This window comes from Phascolarctos cinereus, unplaced genomic scaffold (assembly GCF_003287225.1).
Source record: "Phascolarctos cinereus isolate Bilbo 61053 unplaced genomic scaffold, phaCin_HiC Scaffold_2;HRSCAF=192, whole genome shotgun sequence".
NCBI classification, from domain to species: Eukaryota; Metazoa; Chordata; class Mammalia; order Diprotodontia; family Phascolarctidae; genus Phascolarctos; species Phascolarctos cinereus.
Genome location: NW_027555625.1, coordinates 120090766 through 120112822, shown reverse-complemented (window position 1 = coordinate 120112822; position 22057 = coordinate 120090766). Strand labels below are relative to the sequence as shown.

Genomic DNA, 22057 nt, shown 5'->3' with positions numbered 1-22057 from the left:
ATTGCTACTAGTTTTTTCCTTTTGTGGACAAACAGAAAAAGTCTAATCCCTTTTCCATGTGTCCACCCTTGACTTGAAGACAGTAATGATGATTCTCTTTAAGTCTCTTATTCTCTAAGCTAAATATTCTCATTCCTTTCAACCAATGCTCATATGGCATCTTCTCAAAGCCATGTAATATTCTGGTTGCTCTGCCTGGATTACCAATATCCTTCCTAAAATGTGGTGGCCAGATAAATATGATACTCCACATGCGGTAAAAGCAGAACTCTCACCTCCCTAGTCCTGGACTCTCTGTCTCTCTTCCTGAAGCCTAAGATCTCATTAGCTTTTCTAGTTGCCATATCACATGACTGACTCACAATAAGCTCAGGGCCCACCAACACCCTCCTCTCTTTTTCATGTAATCCTCAAATGTAATAGGGCTGCGATCTACATTTCCATCCAAGTCAGTAAGAACAATGTGAAACAGGAGAAGGCCAAGGGCAGAGTCCCTTTCGTAGCAAGCCATCCACCCAATCGAAGGGGACAACTCGAAGTAGCCTAAATTGTTATTTAGGGCTGGTCTACCTCTTGCATCCAGAGACGTCACAACATGGTTACATGAACCCTTTGACAGGTTTTAGACGTTGATGAAAACAGAGTAGACAACTATCTTTAGGGCAACAGAATTGAGAAGAAGAACAGAATGACTTCTTTCAGTCCTATGAGTCCAAAATCTTTTTTTTTTCTGAGTACAAAATCTTAATGCTTGCCAGGGGTTCAATAAAAATATCTGGCAGCAATAAATGACTGGCAATATTTCAGGCCTTCTGTCCCGAAAAGGGCCTGGAAATATTAATTTAGTCACTGGAAAACTAAAGAACCAAGAGGTCAAAGACCAGCCAGTTTGTTTCCTCAGGGTTCCTTCTTCAATATTTCTTAACTTATCCTATCTGAAGCTTGTTCTTGGCACAAGCGCCCAATACACAGTTAGTGTTTAATAAATGCCTGAGTGATTGTTATATAACTTTCTTTCCTTGCCTCGCCATCCTCTTGAGTCTGTCCAAACCCCCAACATTCTTTAAGACCCATCTTCTCTGTGAAAGCTTCCCTGACAATGATTTTCCTCTCCTCTTATGAACTCCTATAGAATTCATTTGGTAACATATCACACACTGCCTTGAATACTGTGCTGAACACATAACAGCTGCCTAAATAAATATTTGCCATTGAAAGTATTTGTCCGAGGTAATTCCAGGATAAAGTGTATCCTAATTCCTTCCTTATTAACTTTGTTTCATGGATCTCAGAGATTCAGCTCTAGGGCTTTCAGGTATGGTCCTACCAAGTATGTACTCTATTTCCAGAGGCCATCTGCACATTTTCCGGACACCTGCCTTTATTAATGTCCTCCACCGATGCCTCATTACAGCACTAAAGTGACACTGGGGTTAGATGTTGCCAGTGGGGTGCAAGCTTTGGCAGGTCCTACCAAATTGGAGAAATTTCCAGTATGGGTCAGCTGGTGGACTTTGTGTCTGTAGCAGGAGGTTCCGTCTAGCTAACTTGGAAGTGGTTCATTACCCAAGGTGGGGGCTGGTTACCAGGTGATGAGTTCAAAGGCTGTAGCAACTCATAACAACTTATTGACAAAGGTAAAGCAGGGTTGGGATCTGGCTGCTCATGATGGTTGTTACCATTTTTTAATGGGTAACTGATTGAATCAGTCCATCACTGCTTATATCTAGGTCTAGAAGAGCCCATGGACAATGAACTGGGCTCAGAACTAAATGTGAGGAAAAGAGAGAGCTATGCTGCATTTTGAAAATTACAAAGAACTCAAAATTATATAACAAACTCAAGCTGTACCTTCAAACAAAAACTCATCTTTTTGATATCAATATTCTTCCAGAAATCCTCCATAACTATGACTCATGCATTGAACACTGTCTCCGAAAAAAGTCAAAATTATGGTTGATTCAAAGGGCAACACAGAGATACATGATAGGCATAAATAGGCTGAAGCATATTGCCAATGATAACTTGCCCAAAAGAAGTGGAATAAAAAAAAAATCAGTCAGAAAATGTATGACTGGAAAAGGATGTGGGCTTGTCAAATAACAGGACCAGGAGATAATAGATGGATAGCTTGTGGTGCTGTTCTGGTACTCCACTATGTTAAAGGGCTAAAGGAAGGTCGCTATTGTTTTGGACAGATTAGTTATGGTGGCTTTATGGAAACATGTGGACAAGTCACACGGGTGACATCAAAAAGATACTAGATGCAATAAAGTATTAACACATATTGACCACAGGGGACAGTATGAAGGCAGTGTTGATAGAACTTGGTGACTGATTAGATGCAGGGAGTGAGGAGTATCCCTTGATTCAAGAAGAACTCAGAGGTTTTGGACTAGAGTGACTAGGATCTGTCTGACTGGAGAAAAACTGGAGGTCTGGCTACTTTGCGTAATAGCTAGATTGCGTGGTATAGTTGTTATTACTGCTTAAAACCCTCAGCGGGCTAGGATTTTGTGGTGGCCGACCTCATCACTTTCCCAATCTGTCAGGTCAGGAAGGTGACTATAGTTATCTCCCCCAGCATTGCTTGTAGTTTTTGCTAGAAGTTATAGAAGCCTTACCTCACTGACCTTCCCCTACACACTGAACTAAGAGAATTTAGGCAGCTCAGGTACTAAAAAGTGATTACTGCTGGATAGGTCAGATAAAATACGTGTTTTAAAGTCCCTCTCTTCCTCCCTTATTTTTTAAAGTAGACAGAATGGGCTTTCTTACCCTATTGCAACATACAAAATCAATTTCTCTTCTCTAGGGAAAGGCCTTTTCAGATTGGCAGGCTCTACTAGAGTTGGTCCTCAGCTGACATTACCTTCAAAAGCCCAAGAACTCCCTTCCACGATGGAGTATCCAAGAAGGATTATGTTCTGAAATGGAAGATATGCCAAATAACCAAAGATCTGTAATTCTCATTCTTTGTCAGTCAAAGAATATCTTCCTCTCACCTGAGGGTAGTCAACCCCCACAAAACAATAACAATCAAAATTAAATCATAATAATAGTAGCTTGCTTTTATTTATATAGTGCTTTAAGGTATACAAGGGATAATTATCTCATTTTATCCTCTCAACAATCCCAGCAGGCAGGTATTATTACTATTTATTACCACTTTTACTATTTTACTATAAATATTACTATTTACTATTACTATTAATTATTTAATTAATTAGTAATTAATTACCCTCTATATAAAAGTAATTACCAATAGTAACATTACTATTTACTATTACTATTATTACTACTACATAAAATACTATTTATTACTAGTATTACTTCCATTTTACAAATGAGGAAATACTGAGGCAGACAGAGGTTAAGTGACTTGCTCAGGGTCACACAGCCAGGTAAGTGCCTGAGGCTAGATTTCAACTCAGGTCTTTCTAACTCCAAGTACAACGATCTATACACAGTGCCATCTAGCTGCGTAAAATCACGTGATTACTCTCTCCCTTTTGACCCACCACGGAAAAAGCAGCAGGCTGAGAATCAGGAGAAATGGGTCAGCTCCGCCATTGGTTTCCGCAACCTGTGGGACCCAGGAAGTCTCCAGACCCCAGTTTCCTTATCTGTAAACAAGTGAGACTAAAGAATCTTCTCTAATTCTAACATTGGCAGATTGCGGTCAGTTTCTCTATATTTCCTTACAGAAGAGAGAAAAAAAAAAGAAAGGTTGGAGAGAAGATAAAGGAAAAAAAAAGTCCCTGGGAAAATATCCTCATGATGTTTTCTGTAACTCTGTGGTTAGCATCTCACCTGCTCCTCGACAACTTGACCTTGTCCTGTTTTTCATATCCTGCATCTCAGAATATAATCCTTCTTGGAGATTTCATAATGGAAAGGAGTTCTTGGGCTGTTTAAGGCAACATCAGCTTAGCACAAACTCTAGCAGATCTTGCCAAGCTGGAAAGACCGTGAAATAGCAAGTGGATGGATTGTGTGCTATCCTACAAAGACCAGCATAATGGAGTGTGGAAAGGCTTAGTATGAGCACACTGTCACTGCCAGGGATTGATTTTAGCCACAGCAACTCCTGAGAAACTTCTAGTGTGAGCTGTCATGGTTGTGTGATCTACACAGGTGAAGAAAACACACCACACACCCACGTAGTCCCAGATCCCTGTAACACTGAGTAGTAGTACCTTAAAATTTCTTGTATTTGCAGACTGCTTTTGGCTTTTCAAAGCACTTTCACATGCTTGCTCCTCCTACATGATAGTCACGATTCTGAGTGGTGGGAATGGAAGAAGGCAGTATCACCTTCCCTCTCTCCATCACACCTGGGACTTTATAGACTGGCAACTATATGTTTTAGTCTTAGAGCCTGGGGCCTTTGGAACCTAAGTAACTTTTTCAAGGTCCCAGCCAGTATGTATCAACAGCACAACTTGAAAAGTGATCTTTCCAACTCCAAGGATTAACTAATACTTGCTCTAATACATGGCTTCTTACAATCTTTCCGCAAAGAATCTGATGCACAGAGATGACAGAAGTTAATGACATGAAGATAACAATTAACGATAATAAGAAGTTAAGGACAGAGGCAGACCTAGTGCCCAGATCTGCTCACTGCGGGGGTCAAGAGCTCCATCCCTCCTCCATAGTAGTGCCTTGCAAAGGTGAAATGAGAGAAATCATTTGAACAGAATTGTCAAATATTCTTTGAGAAGACAGCCATGAGGTGGAAGCACACAGATGAACAAATGTTTTCTTTAGCTGACAAGATATTAATAATCAGAAGGCAGCATCCTGTTTTTCTCCAAAATGTCACACTCTGCCGTATCACCTAAGAAATGTCAATTCACATTTCTACCGCACATTAACGTATATAGGGGCTTTCTTCAAACCAGCCCCATCAATACTTATATATGCTTATTTTACAAAAGGAAACTGAGGCACAGAGAAGTGATATAATTTCACCCCAGAAGGGACGTTATCTCATCTCATCCAATCTCTCTGTTACACAAATGGAGAAACTGAGGCTGAGAGATGCTAAGCAATTTGCCCCAAGCCACATAGGTTATGGAGCAGCAAAGATGAGATTCAAACCAAGGTCTACCGACTCCAAGTCCAGGGCTCTACTTTGCTACCTAGTCACGTAAGCTGTGAATGCCCAGGCAACATCATGAATAACACTAAAGAACAATAACAGGCTGAAGGCAAAAATCCATAAATAGCAGGACTTCAAACTGAGTGTTCTTACCCCAGTGGACACAGAAAGGTAACTACCCTCTGATGATTTCCCCACTGAGTCAAAGTGTATCTTCCACCTCCAAGATCCCTGCCACATCAGCATCACTAGAAACAATCACATGGCCTGAAGGAAACCTTTACTTCTGTGGAAAAAGGAAATCTTTACTTCCACTGTGGAAAAATAACATGGCATTACCTAACATTCCAAAGACAGAATGATACCAGGATGAGGGAATGAGACTGGCAGGTTAGGTCAGTTATAACACGGAACACTGGAAAAATGGAAACTCTGAGCTCCTGACCACTTACAGAGAGCTAATATTCCGCTTTCCCTACAGAGTCACATCTGAGGCCTCTTGTATGAGCCTCACTGCTCCATATTTCTGAAGCGAATAAAGCAGATCTTCTGTCCCTTTGCCTTGTGTCAAATCTATACAGAACCTGCTCATGTCTTTCCCCACATTAAACTCCAAGCTTACTGAGAGCAGAGTCTCTGCCTGGGTTGTATCTCTCTTTGTATCTGGACTTTAGTCCAAACTCTTTGTATTTGGTACAAGCTTAATAAATGTTTAATGATTTTAATCATTGAAACAGTTATGTTTTAGGAATGGCAGTGAAAGGAGGAAGCACCGCAGTAATGGAAATAAATACTGGGCAAACATCATTCTAATTTTCAAAAAGGGGAAGATCACTCAAGCTATAGGCCAGTGAATTTGGCATCTATTTCATTAAAAATTCCAAAGTGGATTAGCAAAGAGATGATTTTTAAGCAAATAGAAAGATGTGTGATCTCCAAGAGTAAGCATGGGTTTAGGAATGAAAAATCTTGCCATCACCCTAGTTCAGGACTTGATCATTTCTTGCATGGACGACTCCAATAGTCTTCTAACTGATCACTCTGCTTCAGGTCTCTATCTATTTGAATCCATCAACCACATAATGGACCACTAAACTGATGCTCTTGAATAAACAGGTCTGACCATGTCACCCCTCTACTCAAACTACTCTGTAACATCTACAGGATCATACATGAAGTCCTTTGGCATTTAAAGCTTTTCACGATACATCTTTTCCCTAACATGAGTCCCTTCCATGCATTCCATGATCCAGCCACATGGGTCAACTTGCCATTCCTCATGAATAGCACTCCACTTTGATGCATCTCCCCACTCTTTGACTTTGAATTGGCTGGTCCTCGGGCCTGGAATGTTCTTCTTCTTCACCTCTACTTCTTAGAACCCCTGGCTTCCTCCAAGATAAAGCTCAAATGCCACCTTCAGCAGGTCTTTCTGGGTACTTCCAGTTGTTGAAGCCTTCCCTCTCAGATTAACTTCACTTCTCTCTACATACCATATATGTACATTTTTATATACATGCTATCTCACCCATCAAATTGTCAGCTCCTAGAGGGCAGAAACTGCTTTTGCCTTTCTTTGTATTCCTAGAGATTAGCACAATGCCTAACAGGCAGTAGATGCTTTCAGCTGTTCAGTCATTTTTCACAACTCTTCATGACTCCATTTGGGGTTTTCTTGGCAAAGATACTGGAGTGGTGCGCCATTTCCTTCTCCAGTTCATTTTACAGATTGGGAAACTGAATCAAACAGGGTAAAGTGACTGGCCCAGGATCACATGGCTAGTAAGCGTCTGAGGCCAAATTTTAACTCATGAGTCTTCCTGACTTCAGGCCCAGTACTCTGTCCACTGCACCACCTAGCTGCCCTGTAGGTGCTTGAGAAATGCTTTTTGATTAATTAATTGATGCCAAAATAACCTCATTTTTCTGAATCAACAGAGTTATTAGATTATTAGGATCAGAGATCATCAGGATTCTCAAAATGCTACAGATAGCACAGAACAGGACTTCAGGATGGCATCTGACAACATTTCTCATAGTACTTATTCTTGTGGATAAGAAGAAGAGTTGTAGTCCCAATGAGAGTGCAGTTAAGCAGATTTGGAACTAGCTAAGTGACCAGACCCAAAGAGTAGTAATTAACAGATCAGTGATAACTTGAAATAAGGTCCTTAATGAAAAGTAATAGGGGCCAGTCCATTGTGTAATGTGTCTATCAGTGATCCAGATGACGGTATGGCTAACCTGCTTATCAAATCTGAAGATTACTCAAAACTGAAAGGAATGCTATATTAGACACCAACATCAGTATCCCAAAAAGATTTTAACAGGCTGGAACAGCAGGCAGCTACTAACAAGGTAAAATGTAATAGGCAGAAATGCAAATCCAAATGGCATTTGGGTTAAAAAAAATCAGCTGCACAAGTATAGGATGAAAAAAGATATGACTAGCCAACCTCTCATGTGAAAAAGGCCTGGAAATTGAAAGCCAAAGTCAGCACTGTGATGAGACAACCAAAAAATCCAGTGGAATCTTAGACTCTAGTAGTCCTACCGTACTCTGCCCTGGTCAGACCACATGTGGAACACTGCATCCAGTTATGAGCATCACCTTTTAGAAGAAGCATTGAAAACTCAGGGCACATCCAGAGGAGAGCAACCAGAATGATGAGGAGGCTGGAAAATCAGGCCATATCCTGATTTGTCGAGAACCCTGGGCAAGATAAGACCAAGGAGAGACATGATAACTGTCCAAGTGTTTCAAAGACTTTCATGTACAAGATGGATTAGGCTTGTTTTGCTCAGATTTCAATTGAAATTAGGGGAAAACTTCTTTAAAATTGGAGTAGTCCAAGAAAGCAAGACAGTTAGAGTAGAGAGAAGAAGAAGGTTCCCAACTACTCAGGTCCTGAGGTGGGAGTGGGATGACCACTTGAAGGTGATGTGGTAGAGAGGGTTCATCATCTCAGCATCAACTGGACTACATGGCTTTGGAAGTCCTTCCTTTTCAACTCTAAAATTCCATTTGTCATTGTATGAAATGAGAATGTGGGGAGGAAGAGGCCTGAGCTAGCCACATTGAGAACAGTAAGAAGTGAAAGCTGACATCCTGACAGATAGAAAAAACAGAAAACAGACATGAAAACTAATAAAGCCCATAAGTATTGGGCTATTTAGTGACAAATTATCCTCCATATTTCAATCCCCTAGGGTATCACCAGATTACAGTTCAGTACAGTAATAAACATTTATAGGTCGTCTAATTCATCCCCTAGGGTATCACCAATTTACAGTTCAGCACAATAATAAACATTTATAGGTTCTTTAATTCATCAATAAAACAATCTTAAGAGTAAGCTCTTAATACAAAACTTTTGTTATTTAGGGTATAAGTTATAATTATGTGGAAAACGTAAAACTGCAACAGTTCCCTTACCAACAATGTGGGATAAATGAGATCTTATAAATACTACTGGAATGACAAGGAAGGAAATTGATCATTGGAATAGGATATCAGTAGCCCTGAGCTTTAGAGCTAGCTTTGTCCTGGAGTAGCTGTGTAACCTCAGGCCAATTACTTCAACCCTATGGGACCCACTTTCCTCATCCGTAAAAAGCAAGGCCTGAGGGGAAGTACTGGATCAAATGATCTCTTAAGGCCCATTTCAACTGGAGGAGCAGCATGGCCTAATGGGAAGAGCAGGGGCTGTGTGTCAGAAGCTGGGGAGTTTGAGCCCCAGCTGAATGAACTCAGCTTCCTGAGACTCAGCTTTCTCATCTGTAAAAGGGGGATAATAATACTGCCAACTTGCTATTTCACAAAGATATACGGTGAAGAAATCACTCTGTAGAGCTTTAAAAGTGCTAAGGAAATATGAGCTATTCTAATTACAATGATGATTCTAAATTTGCAATATAGGTGACTTCTTAGGTGGCTTATATTCATGTCCTATTGATGGAAAGTACTTATTCTCAAATTAAAACTTAGGGAAATGGAAAATGAGGTGTATCTCTCCTCTATTTATCTTGCCCCACATCCTCCCTCCCGTGCAACCTGGAGGCAGAGAACAGTGAGGATTCAAAGCCCTCTCTGCAGATTAAGCAAGCCTGTGCTGCAGACAGACAGCCCCCCTGGGAAGGCAACTTTGCTCATCTAAGGCCAAAGAAAAACTCTCCTGGGTGAGGATGGGGTGGGGACGAAAGGTCATGGGAGATGTTAATATGAACTGCGTGTCACCAGCCCTCCAGATGAAGCAGCTGAGTCAATTCATTCAGCGAGGCTATCACTGAACACTGGCTATATTTGGTATTCTGGATTTTAATGCCTGCGCCTTATTTGTCTCCAAAATGTCATTTCCCAATCCAAGCCAAACGAACAAATATTTATTAAGTGCTTCTATATGCAAGGCACTGAGTTTGGCACTGGAAATATAAAGGTGAAACGAGGCTAAATCTCAGCTTCTGCTCCCTCAGAAAACCTACAGAAAGATAACTCATATGCCTCCAGCCAAAACTTCAGCCTCACTACCAATGCTGTGAGGACAGAGGCACAAATACTATTGCCCACATTTTGCTGGAGGCGGCTGAGGCTTGAAATGTTTAAGTGACATGCCCATTGTCTCAGAGCTATTAAGTGTTAGAAGCTGGATGCAAACCCAGGGCTTTCACCCAGGGTCCAATGGTCTTTCTATCCCACCAATGGTGCTTGCTCAGAACTCTTCTGGTGGCTCCCTACTGTCTTCAGGCTAAAGTCTAGACTGCTCTGCCTAACATTCAAGATCCTCTACAACTTCTTTTCCTGGCAGTGAGAGCTCTTTACATCTTGGCCCCACCCTACATGTCTAAGCTTCTCTCCCACTATTCCCTCAATGACAAAATCTCTGCCCCAGTCAGGACAATATGCTGCACCTACCCTCACCCCAATATTCAATACTACCTTTACCCTTTTCCTTGCAGTTTTCTGTGCCTGAAATATTGAAATATCCTGTTCACTACATCCAGCCACATTCGGGTTGTTGTTCAGTCATTTCAGGGCTTTTTGAGTTAACATATGTAAAGTGCTTTATAAACCTTCAAGTGTTACATTTTTGTTCGTCGATGAGTCGTTTCAGTACTGTCTGACTCTTCATGACCCCATCTGGGGTTTTCTTGGCAAAGATGCTAGAGTGGTTTGCCATCTCCTTCCCCAACTCATTTTAAAGATGAGGAAACTCAGGCAAACAGGGTGAAAGGACTTGCCCAAAGTCACACAGCCAGGAAGTGTCTGAGACCAGATTTGAACTCAGGAAGAGGAGTCTTCCTGGCTAGAGACCCAGTGCTCTACCCATTGCACAGCCTAGCTGCAAAGTCAATTTTTTCTTGAAGGACAGCTAAGGTTTCACCGTCAGCATAAAGCCTTACCTGTCCATTTCCACCCATGGCAGCCCAGGACAGTGGAGACAATACTGAATCTGAAGCTAGAGGGAATGGGTTTGAATTCTGCAGCCATGGAAGCTTCAGCAAGTCACCCATCTCTTCCCTGTCTCAGTTCCCTCATCTATGACATGAATGGGTTGGACAAGAGGACCTTGGAGGTCCCTGTAAGCTTTAAGTCTCTGATGCTATTGTTCTGTGCCGAGCCTTTCCTTCTCGGACCTTCTCTATAAGTGAAAAGCAACCCGGGAGAAAGATCATGGCATCTGGAGTCAGACAAACTGGGTTTACATCTTCACTCGACACATTTCTTGGGTGGCCTCAGGCGCCACCCTGCGCATCAGTTTTCTCATCTATTTGCTGGACTTTTTATGATGAAAATGCTTTGTAAAAACCTTAAAGCATTATGTAAATATCTTTTTTTTAGTATTGCATATTTAGTATTGGATTATATGCTGCTTTGTCCTATTCTAGCTATTTCACATTAACTCCAGGGAATAATAATAACTAGCATTTGTATAATAATTAAGGTTTATAGGTTTTCTCATCTGATCCTCTCAATAACCCTGGAAGATCAGTGTGATTATTGTCCTCACTTTACAGTTTTACAGCAAGAAGGAATCATAGAGGCTACCTCATTCACCCTCTGCTTGTACAGAGGAGGAAACAAGGGTCCACAGAGGTAAAGTGACCTGGCCTAGGTCATACAATGTGTTCAGAGTATAGTCATGATTTGAAACCACATCTTCTCACTAATAAATCAGTGCTCCTTCCATTATACCATGTGACTGGCCTTGGGGAAGCAGAACTGCTAAAGCATGAAGGATGACCATCTTTAGAAAGGAAGAGTCACAAAACTTGAGGAAAATACTTGCTCGTGGACCCACAGGGAAGAAGTAGAACTGGGATTTAAATCCTTGATCTGCAACCCCAAATCCAAGACTGTGTGTGTGTGTGTGTGTGTGTGTGTGTGTGTGTGTGTGTGTGTGTGTGTGTGTGTGTGTGTGTGTGTTTCACTTAAACGGAGGTATCACGTCACACACTTCTGTCCTTCCTCCCCAACTGTCTGACACAGTGGAGGATATGGGATGAGAGCTCAGTGAATCTCTGATGGTGGACCAACTGGCCTGTTACCTTCAGATCCCGGTGGATGATGGGTGTTTTGCACTGATGTAGGCGGGCAACAGCCTCACAGGTGTCACAGAATATCTGTAGCACTTCATTCTCCGTGAAGCCCGTCTGTAAACGCTGGTTCATCAAGTTCACCACTTGACCTCCTAGCAAAGAAAAGAGGGGAGGCTGACAATTAGAGCCACAAAATTTTCAAGGGGAAAGAGACCTTACAGAAAGATCATCTAGTCCAACCATCTCATGTCATCAAGAAGGAACCTGAGGTCCAGGGAGTGGACATGACTGCCACATGGTTCTCTGAAAAGTCACCCTATGGAACCTAGTTCAATGCTTATCCCACTGCACTGCCTTCTGCAATGAACAAAAAAGACTCCATCCATTTAGACAGACGCTGACAAGCTAAAAAAATAATAGATCTGGAGTAAAGGATGTGCTTGAAGGACCTGGGTTCTAATCCCAGCCTGGCTACTTCTTTTAGGCCCCTAGGCCTTAATTTCTTCCTCTATTAAACTAGGGGGTTCCATTAGATGGTCTCAGAGCCTCCTTCCAGCTCTAAACCTATGAAGCTATGGCACTGTATGTCACAAGGAACAATATGTGTTCTCCTTGGCTTTACCGCCAGCCGTTTGCCCCGTGGAAATGAAATGCCATTAGAAGCACAGCTGGAACTCTTGATTTCCCAGGAACTGTCTCTCATTTTTAGATTATCCAGACCCCCTAGTTATTCCCACTGGTTGCCTTCTGAACATTTCAAGGCTCATTATCCGCTTCACCAAAAAGGAACAGGATAGGAGGAGATGGTGACAGTGGCCAAATTCAGACACAGCTGGGGGGGGTGAAGAATGTCTGACGGAAGTGATTGGAGGCAATAGTTAAAATGAGGTTTGAGAAGGATCTGTGGGTTTTGTTTATATCCATTGTCTTTGCTCATCACGGGTGGAGATAATTGAGAATTGGCTCTGATTATGGATTCATTTCTCAAGCATCTGTCAATGCAAAGTGTAGGTGGTACATAACAGTCATTGCAATGCAAGGCAGCAGCATCGTGGGGAGACTGTGCAGCTGGCGGCTTACAACAGAGGGGCCAGGGAATCAAAACCTCCAAACAATGAGGATGCTAAATGGAGTCTCCCTTCAATTATTCTTCCTATTGGGCTGCTGAGGGAAGGGCACTCTTGTTTTCTTCATGACAGGATCAACTCTCTGTTTAATTCCACAGTTGGCAACATCACCCATGTTACACATACAGATCCTGGAATCTCAGAGTTGGAAACAGCCTCAGACTTCACCCAGTCCAATCTTCTCTCCTCTGCAGAAGTCCCCTCTCCAACATTCCTGACAGGTGCTCAACCCCTTCCAGTGACAGAGATGTGCCCATCAAACAAGGCGGAGCTGGACCAGAAAGGCCTCTGAGGTGTCTTCCAGCTGTCAGGCTATGATTCATGATAAACAGGGCAGTCTCCATTTTTAGACAACTCCCCTAGTGCCAAAGTTCTTCCTAATATTAAGCTAAAATCTGTCTCCCTGATACTAGATAATCATTTGGAGATCATCCAGAGCTCTAGTTACTCCCCCTGACTCTCTTTTAGACAATTCAAGGCTTATTGGCTCCTCCACCAAAAATGAATTAAGGGGAAAAGTGATGAAATTCATCAAATTGAGCTATGGTTTTGAAAAAAATGGTATGATGATAGGGTATCACAGGATCAGAGATTTGAGCTAGAAAGCGCCTCTGAGACCATCTGTCCAACTGCTTTGTTTCACAGAAGAAACTGAGGCCCAGAGAAGGGTGAATTGCCCGAGGTCACAAAACTGGTGAGTCATCCTGCTCACCATTTTTATCAATGATTTGGATGCAGATGTACCAACATTTCGAATGACAGAAAAGCCTAAAAAGGAGTACTAATTGCCTGCTTGACAGAATCAAGATCCCAAAATATCTCAAGGCAAAACTACGATTCAAATCTAGGTTCTGTGATTTCCAACTCAATGCTCTTTCTCTGCCCCCAACATATCCCAATGGTTAAAATGAGGTTTGAGGATTATCTATGGATTTCATTTATGCCTCTTCTACAACATCATAAGGAGGTGGTTATATAGCCTTGGCTTTTAGAATAACAGTAAACTTGCTAGCTTTCAATTTCTAGATATTTCGAACTCCTACCAAAATGAAATCTGGCTCCCCCTAATTCCCATCCATTGCTACTTCTTCTACCCTTGAGTCAAGTGGAATCCTTCTTCCACATGATAGCCCTACAAATACTTAAAGATAGGTGGTTTTTTGCTTTTTTTTTAGGCAATTGGGGTTAAGTGACTTGCCCAGGGTCACACAGCTAGTAAGTATCTGAGACCAGATTTGAACCAAGTCTTCTAAACTCCAGGTCCAGAGCTCTATCCATCCCACTGCCAACCTTTTAAACACAAGGGAGAGAAATTTTCAAACCTAAAATGTGCACACATGCTTTTTCCCCCACTCTGCCTAAATGATAAAGTATCCAATTCCCTCACAATTTTTGTTGCCCATATCAGTCACCCTCTTAAAACGTCATAGAAAGAGCTAAGGCGATCCCTCCAAATTTCTTCTTCACCTTTCAGAATTCCTGGCTCCTTTCAAGGCTCAGTTCAGGTGCCACCTATTACATGAAGCCCTCTTTGGTCCCTCTAGTTGTTCTGCCACATTTCCCATCAGCGATGCTGCTTTCAGACTTCTCTGTCATGGCCTTTCTTCCTCAATGGAAAAATATCATTATCCTGGGAGATTAAATCTGCCTTGATACTCACAGCTCACCAGTAAGTGCCCTCTGCCCTCTGATCGGGCGGACCCTCTGACTAGAGGACAAGGCCATCAGCACCAGTGTCTCCATGGAAGGAGGGGGCTCAGTGTAGTCTTCCTCCATTTCTCACCAACTCCACTCTTGTGGGCTTCTCCATTATGCCCCTCCTCCCCTGGTTTTTCATCTTTTGTGAGCTGTTGTCTTCCTCCATTAGATTGTAAACTCCTTGAGGACAAGGGACTGTCTTTGTTTATATTTGCATTTGAAATCTTAGCACTTAGCACAGTGCCTGGCACAATGTACCAGTTTTAATAAATGTTTATTAACTGACTGCCTGAATAGTCCTCTGTCCCTCCTGAAACTACCTTGTATTTATTAATCTATGTGCATATAATCTCCTCTCCTACACCCCAGAAGACCCTTGCACATAGCTGAAACATTTTTTGTTTGTTTATTGAATCAAACTGAATGTGGTCTGGCCAGCACCAAGAGGCCCTCCCCTTCTTTCTCCTGGATATTCTCCTTTTATCAATATAACCCAAGCTCACTCTAGCTCTTGGAGTATCTACCTTACTCTGAAAATTCACACCGAGGTTGCTGTGCCCTAAATTCCCCACCCTCTTTTTCATATGAAATGCCTTGAAGCTACATCTTGCTCCAACCTGCACTCATACAGTTGATTTCTGGAACCCAAATGAAAGATTTTACATTTAGATCTATTCATTTTCATTTGGCTTGATTCAACCCCTTGTTCCAGTCTGTCAAGATATTTACAGATCTTGGTTCTGTCATCCAAAGAGTTGGCATACCCGCCCCACTTTATGTCATCTGCAAACCTGATAAGCCTGCCGTTTATATCTTGGTCCAAGTCACTGATAAAAATCGGGGCCAGGACGGGGAACTACTGGAAATTATAGCCTATGGCTCAGCAGAGCTCAAAAGGACAGGAATTTTAGGTCTCCTTTCTGAACCGGAATAATTCTGAGTGGCAGCGGGGGAACACAAGATTGGGTGTCAGAAGACCTGAATTTAAGTTCTGATTCTGTCACATGCTGGCAGCATGACTCTAAGCAAGTCAATTAACTTCTCTCAGCCTCAATTATCTCTTCTGCAAAATGGGGATAAAAATATTTGGGCTATCCAGCTCAGAAGGCTATTGTGAAGAAAGCATTTTGTAAACTAAAGCACTAAAAGATAGAAGCTATTCATTATTTCCTATAATCTCCTCTATGGCCTTTCCTTCACCTGGTTGGTGCATTATTAGTATCTGCTGGTATCTCCATCGCCAATAGAGATTACCAAAGTGAGGCCAAAAAAAAAAATTAAAGGATAGGGAAGAAAGATGAATCACCTGGCCATTTTTCCTAATTCTTAAGTTACTTCTTCTCCTCATGGCTTTATCATTCAGCCTGAAGTATCCTAATTTCCCAGATCAGACTTGAAAACATGAAAAGACTTCATGATTTCTCAATGTAAGGAACTTTCAGATTAAGAACTCCCTCCCCCAATTCAGATTGTAAGGCAATTAGGGCTTAGTAAAGAAGGCTTAGTATCACCATTGAAATTAAGGTAAACTGAGGCACAAAGTTCTGAACATGTTCAATTTATTGCTAAGGCTAGCAGTTAGCAATAAAATGTTTTTTTTTCAGCTTCTCAGTCAGCCAGAAGACCAGGAGGTGGGGCTTACTAGCCTTCGCATAGTTTTGGGAAGTACAAGAGAACAAAGAACAGGATGCATCACAGATGGAAAACAATATGATTGGTTCCAAAGTCTGAATTGTCATAGATGATGAAGAAAAATACAACTAGATAGAGGTGTAGAATACAGGGCTAGCAACCCCTCCTTCCATCTTGTTTCTATGGAAAGAAAGCTCATTGGTGGTGTCCACCTGTATGGCTAGTTAGTGCCACAGAGATAAGAGACCAGACTTTCTTGAAGAACAGTCAGTGTTGCAGAGATAACAGACCAGACTGCCTGGTATCCACCTGCACCTCTAAGGATAAAAGATTTCTTCTAATTGTGCAAGGGCAGCTCGTGGTACAAAAATAAGTTTTCTCTCGATTAAAGTGATTTATGGGGAAGCTTAACTTTTAAACTTAACTCAGAAAGGAAAATTGAGCTTCTGGACTCATGAACTTCTGAACTTAACTCAGAAAGAGAAACATGGCTTAGGCAGTTGCGGAACAGAATAAATTACAGAATGGAATCAAATATAAAATACTAAATCAATATTTGATTTTCTTATGAGGGAATAGTGGAAAGAGTGTTGAACTTGGAAGTCACAAGATCTGAGCTTGAATTCTAGTTTTACTTACTACCTGTGTAAATTTGGCCAAGTCACCTAACCTCTCTAGACCTCAATTTCCTCATCTGTAAATTGAAGGGGTTGATTTAGATAAACTATGAAGTCCTGTCTGAGCTCCAGATCTATGATCCTTTGACAAACATATAAAGTGACTTTTCTGCTAATTAATATACATGGTAGATAGAAGGCAAGTCATTGTCATCATCATCAAAACTGATGCATTACCTCATTAAATTCTCACAACAAATCCCTGTGAAGCATAGACTAGAGGTAATATTTATACCATTTTACAGATGAGGAAACTGAGGTTCATAGAGTTTAGGTGGCTTGCCTATGATTATACATCTAGCAAGCATCACAGGCAGGATTTGAACCAGTCTTTACTAATTCTAAGTCCAATGTTTTTCCTACTATGCAACATTGCCTCCAGCTCAGACGCATATATATGAGAAATGATTTTTTTTGTGATGTCTTTGCCACTGTTGTTTGTCAAAACTATGTATAATTGAAAACTGAAAGTCATCTCCTGACCTTCTAGATCCCCTGTTTGACTTTTAACCCAAGGATAACAGCATGATTAGCAAAGACATCAGCAAACCTTTTGCCAACAAAATGTCATGGAAATTACCATGGTACACCTGGTATGCACACTTACCTCGGCAAAAATCCATGAGAATTAGAACTTCCCACACGTCGCCACTACTCACATTGTTGATACTAGAATCAATGTAGCCAACGATGTTCTTGTGTCCTGATAGGTCCCTCTGAAAACATGACAAATACATGTTAGGCACTTTTCTCTTAAAGGGAGAGTCTAAGATCAAAAAGTCTTCCTAAAGCCCAGGTCTGACCATTCCATTCCAATTAAAAATCTTCAGTAGCTCCTATTGTCTTTAGGATAGAAGGTGACATTTAATGCCTTTCACAAGCTGAGTCTAAGAACCATCCCAGACTTATTTCACATTAGACTCTCCTCATATAACCCTCTGTTCCAGCAAAACTAGCTCCCACTTCCTTAGAGGTAATTCCATCTCTCTCCATGGCAATCTTTGCACAGATTACCCCACCCCCACCTGCCATGCCTGGAAAATGTTCATTCTAGAAGCTTTCCCTCTCTTCAATGGTCAACTGAGGTACTGAAGTATGCCTAGTTCAGTGCTCTCCACTTCCTCAAATTTTATTTATTTGCCTGTATCATTCCTAAGACAATGTTAATTCCTTAAGAGCAAGGGCTTTTTTTAAAATTCATTTTGTCTATATCTCTAGCATACTGCCTTATATTTTGGGGGCTGGGGGAAGTGGTGAGGAGTTAGACCTGAGATTTCCTTAGTATAGGGACCTCCCAATGGGGAAATGCCTACTAACAAAGCAGATGGGCAGCTGTTCTAAAGCCTAGTGTTAAGTAACTTTCCCAGGGTCAAACAGTCAGTATATATCAAAGGTAGAACTGATACCTGGGGTCTCTATCTGCAATGACAATTTGTCACTCCATAAACAAGTTTATAACATATAAGGATAAGTTGAAGGAATTGGACAGACTTAGAGTGGAGAAAAGAAGATTTGGGGGAATATATGATATATCTACTCTATCCAAAAGTGGAATGACCTGCCCTGAGCAGTGATGGGTTTCTCCAACCTAGAATTCTTCAATCTATAAGCAAAAGCTGGTTGACTGCTTTTTGTGTATGTTACAGTGGAGATTCCTTTTATATATGGGTAGACTAGATGGCCAACTCTCAGAATCTGTGCTTCTGAGTCAGAAGAAGAAGGTGACTTCAAAATGCGTGTGTGAGGGGTAGAAGAAAGGCTTCATCAGAGAGGCAGCAGCTTTGGGAAGCTCCAAAAGCACCAGGTTTCTCAAGCTAATAGGAATTTCATTTAAATTCTTGAGCATCTTCTGTTCCCTGGAGTCAAATAAAATAAGTCTGATCTCTTCTCCCCATCACAGCCCTTCAAATATCTGAAGATAGCTATCCCTTATTCCCCCCAATTTTCTTTTTTCAGGCTAAATCTGTCTAGTTCCTTCCACTTTATCCTTACATGTCATAAACTTGTTGTTTATGGAGAGACAAAATGACACTGCAGATACATCTCCACTTGTTGTTGTGGTTAATAGGCATTTGTTCAATAGACAATTGCCAATAGCAAAACTTGAACTCAGGTCCCCGACATTAAGATAACCTCTATCGATATACGAAGCTGCCCTCTGCCTTTGCAAAACAGCAGATGCTTAATAAATGCTCATGAATCGAAACAAAATTCCCCTCAGCTTGAGGAACTTCACGCTCTCAGAGCTAACCTAAACAGCTACCTCTCATGAAGTCTATCTTCTTCTAGCTCTCTCTTCACAAACTCAGTAGACAGTCATTTTCTCCTCCAACCTCAGAATCACAGATTCCGAGAGCTGGCCACCTAGTCCCCTCCATACACAAAAGGAATCTCCACTGTAACATGCACAAAAAGCAGTTGACCAGCCTTTGCTTGAAAACTTCTACACTGGAGGAACCCATCACTGCTCAAGGCCAATCATTCCACTTTTCAACAGCACTAATTGTTACTAGGTTTTTCTAGATATCAAGCCTAAATTTGCTTCTTTGCAACTTCCACTCAAGGCTCCTGCTTCTGTTCCCTTATGCCAAACAGAACAAGTCTGATCCCTTCTCCCATGAACCCATGACAGCCCTTCAAATATCTGAAGACAGCTATCTTACATTCCCCCAAATCTTCTTTTCTCCAGGCTATATCTGTCCAATTCCTTCAATTTATATATCATAACTCAAGGTTCTTCTCATTCTGAATGTCTTCCTCTGGAAACACTCCAGTTTCTCAATGTCCTTTCTAAACTGTAGTGCCTAGAAATGAATACAATATTCCAAATGAGGTCTGACAAGGAGAGGCTACTGTCTGACTGTCATCACCCTCTGCCTGGAAGCTGTAGCCCTCTTAATGCAGCCAACGGTTGCTGTATCACACTTCAAACTCCTATTGAACTTTCAAGTCCACTAGAACACCCAGATATTTTTCAGAATTGCTATCAAATCCTGTTGCTCTCATCTAATACTTATGAAGTTGATTTTGTTGTACCCAGGTGCAAGAATATTTACAGTGATCCCTATTGAATTTCATCTTATTAAATTCAGCCCAAACTCTCTGTCAGTATCCTTTTGGAGAATGAAAAGAAATGGTTGGTTAGGTACAGGGGGATAAGTAGAAAGTAGTATCATGAAAGTCAAAGAAAGAGAACATAAAGAAAAGAAGTAAAGGGGTAGAGGTGGAGGAGTGCCCAAAATGTGAAAACTACATAAAGGTTGAGTAGATCTGAGAAAAGGCCACTGAATTTAGCAGTTATAAGAAATCTAGTAACTTTGTTTAGAGGTTTCCATAGGGTGGTAGGGTCATAAGCTTATGTATAAGGAGTTGGAAAGTGAGTAGGGAGGTAAGGAAGAGAAGCCAGCTGGTCAGTGAAGACCCATGTATTAAGTCCTTACTATGAGTCAGATACTGCACTAAATTGAAGGTACCAAGAAAGGTAAAAACAATACTTGTCCTCAAGGAGGGTACATTCTAATGGACAAGTTTTTCCAGGAGTTGGGCAGTAAAAGGGAAGAAAGATCTAGAACACAGCTTAGTAGTGTCAAATGAAGGATTTTTAAGGACCTATTGGAAAGAAGTAATTGAAGAAGAGAATGAGGGAAAAACTGCTTGGGCAAGAGCCAGGAGGAAGAGAAGTAAGAGTAGTTAGCATTTATATAGCAACTTAAAGTTTGCAAAGTGGTAAACAAATATTATTTCATTTGATTGTCATAATAATCCTGGAAGGTAGGTGTTATTATGCCCATTTTATAGATGAGGAAACACCTAGGATCATATGGCCATTACATGCCTAAGGTCCAACACACTATCCATTGCACCACCTAACTGCAATGGGATATGAAAGGCACAAGTAGACATATTAACTACCATCCTTGGCAAGAAAGGCCTTATCTTCCTCTAAGTCTAAAGCAAAAGAGGTGAGGATCTCTACGTTTGTTTGTTTGTTTTTTTGTTTTTGAGGTGTGGAGAAAAAGACGTAAGGAAGCTGATGACAGATGACATGCAAAAGAGCTTCTTATCTGCTGAGAAAGAAGCTAGGGGTCTTGAAAGAGACAGAGGTGAAAGTCTGGAAAGCCACTGTGGAAATTGTGATAGTCAAGGAAAAATAAAGATAGCCTTGTTAGAGTGAAGACCCAGTTGAGATTAGATATCATGACTTTGTAACTGATCCAAACAGGGAGAAGCCATGGCTTCCCCCACTGGTATGTAGCTTTAGAGAAGAACGAGCAGAGAGAGCAGATTGTGGTGGTGACCCTGGGTGAAAGATTGGCAAGGAATTAGCAACAGGACAAAGGATCCAATGGTGAACAGTATATAGTTGGACTGATCTAATAGAAGGTAAACACAGAGAAGGCATGATGGATTGAGACCACAGGGAGGCATGGAGGGACTGGAGGTTATCGTGAGGATAAAGAACAGGTTTATCAGAAGTGAGGCAAGGGCAGGCTATGATTGGAAAGGAGAATTTTAGCATCAGCAGCCATGGAAGTGATATAATTAGAAGTAATGATGAAATCTTTGGTAAAGGCACTCTTGTTGGTGACCAAGGTGGAATGAAGATAGGGAAATGGAAATTGAAGAAATTAATGAATTTGCAGATCTGGGTTCTGGAGGGGAAATCAACATACATATATACAATTCCTCAACTGTAAATAAAGATGAAGAGGGAGACAAGGAAACAAGAAGGAACTTTGCTGGTTGATGTTGAAAGATGGAGTGAACCTCAGATGAAAGGCTGCAGAGCAAATAGCAACAGAAGATACTTGCTCCTGGACAAGTGTGACAGCACCATGAGAGAGGGAATAACTCCTACTGGAGAGGATGGCCAGGGATGCAGTGTCCTCTGGAGAAAGCCAAAACTTAGAAGATCATCTCTAGTGGAGTGTCCCAGAGATCTGACCTTGGCCTTGGACTAGCCAACTTTTATCAATGACTTGGATGAAGCCACAGAAGACTGACTTACTAAATTGCAGATGGAATGAAATAGATATAGATAGATAGATAGATAGATAGATAGATAGATAGATAGATAGATAGATGGAGAGATCTATAACACAATGGATGATAGTAACAGAGGATCTTTTCAAAGAGATCAACAAAACAGGATGATGGGTTGAAGAGAATGAGATGATATTTAATAGGAGCAAAGGTAACGTTCATAGAATCAGATTCAAAGTAGGAAAGGACCTTTGAGGTCATCTAAAATTCAACTCCCCCATTTTATAGAAGAGGAA

The 22057-nt window shown here is 41.3% G+C and overlaps 1 protein-coding gene across 14 annotated transcripts in view; it reads right to left on the bottom strand.

The window, feature by feature from the left end:
• Positions 1-22057, bottom strand: part of AAK1 (AP2 associated kinase 1) — a 254149-nt gene that overhangs the window by 122552 nt on the left and 109540 nt on the right. For all 14 annotated transcript variants that reach the window (XM_020985375.2, XM_020985378.2, XM_020985377.2 and 11 more), the window contains exons 4-5: positions 17386-17494; positions 11654-11796 (exon numbers count right to left, since the gene is read on the bottom strand). In XM_020985375.2, coding sequence (XP_020841034.1) covers positions 11654-11796; positions 17386-17494 — 252 coding nt within the window. The remainder of the gene's footprint in view (positions 1-11653; positions 11797-17385; positions 17495-22057) is intronic.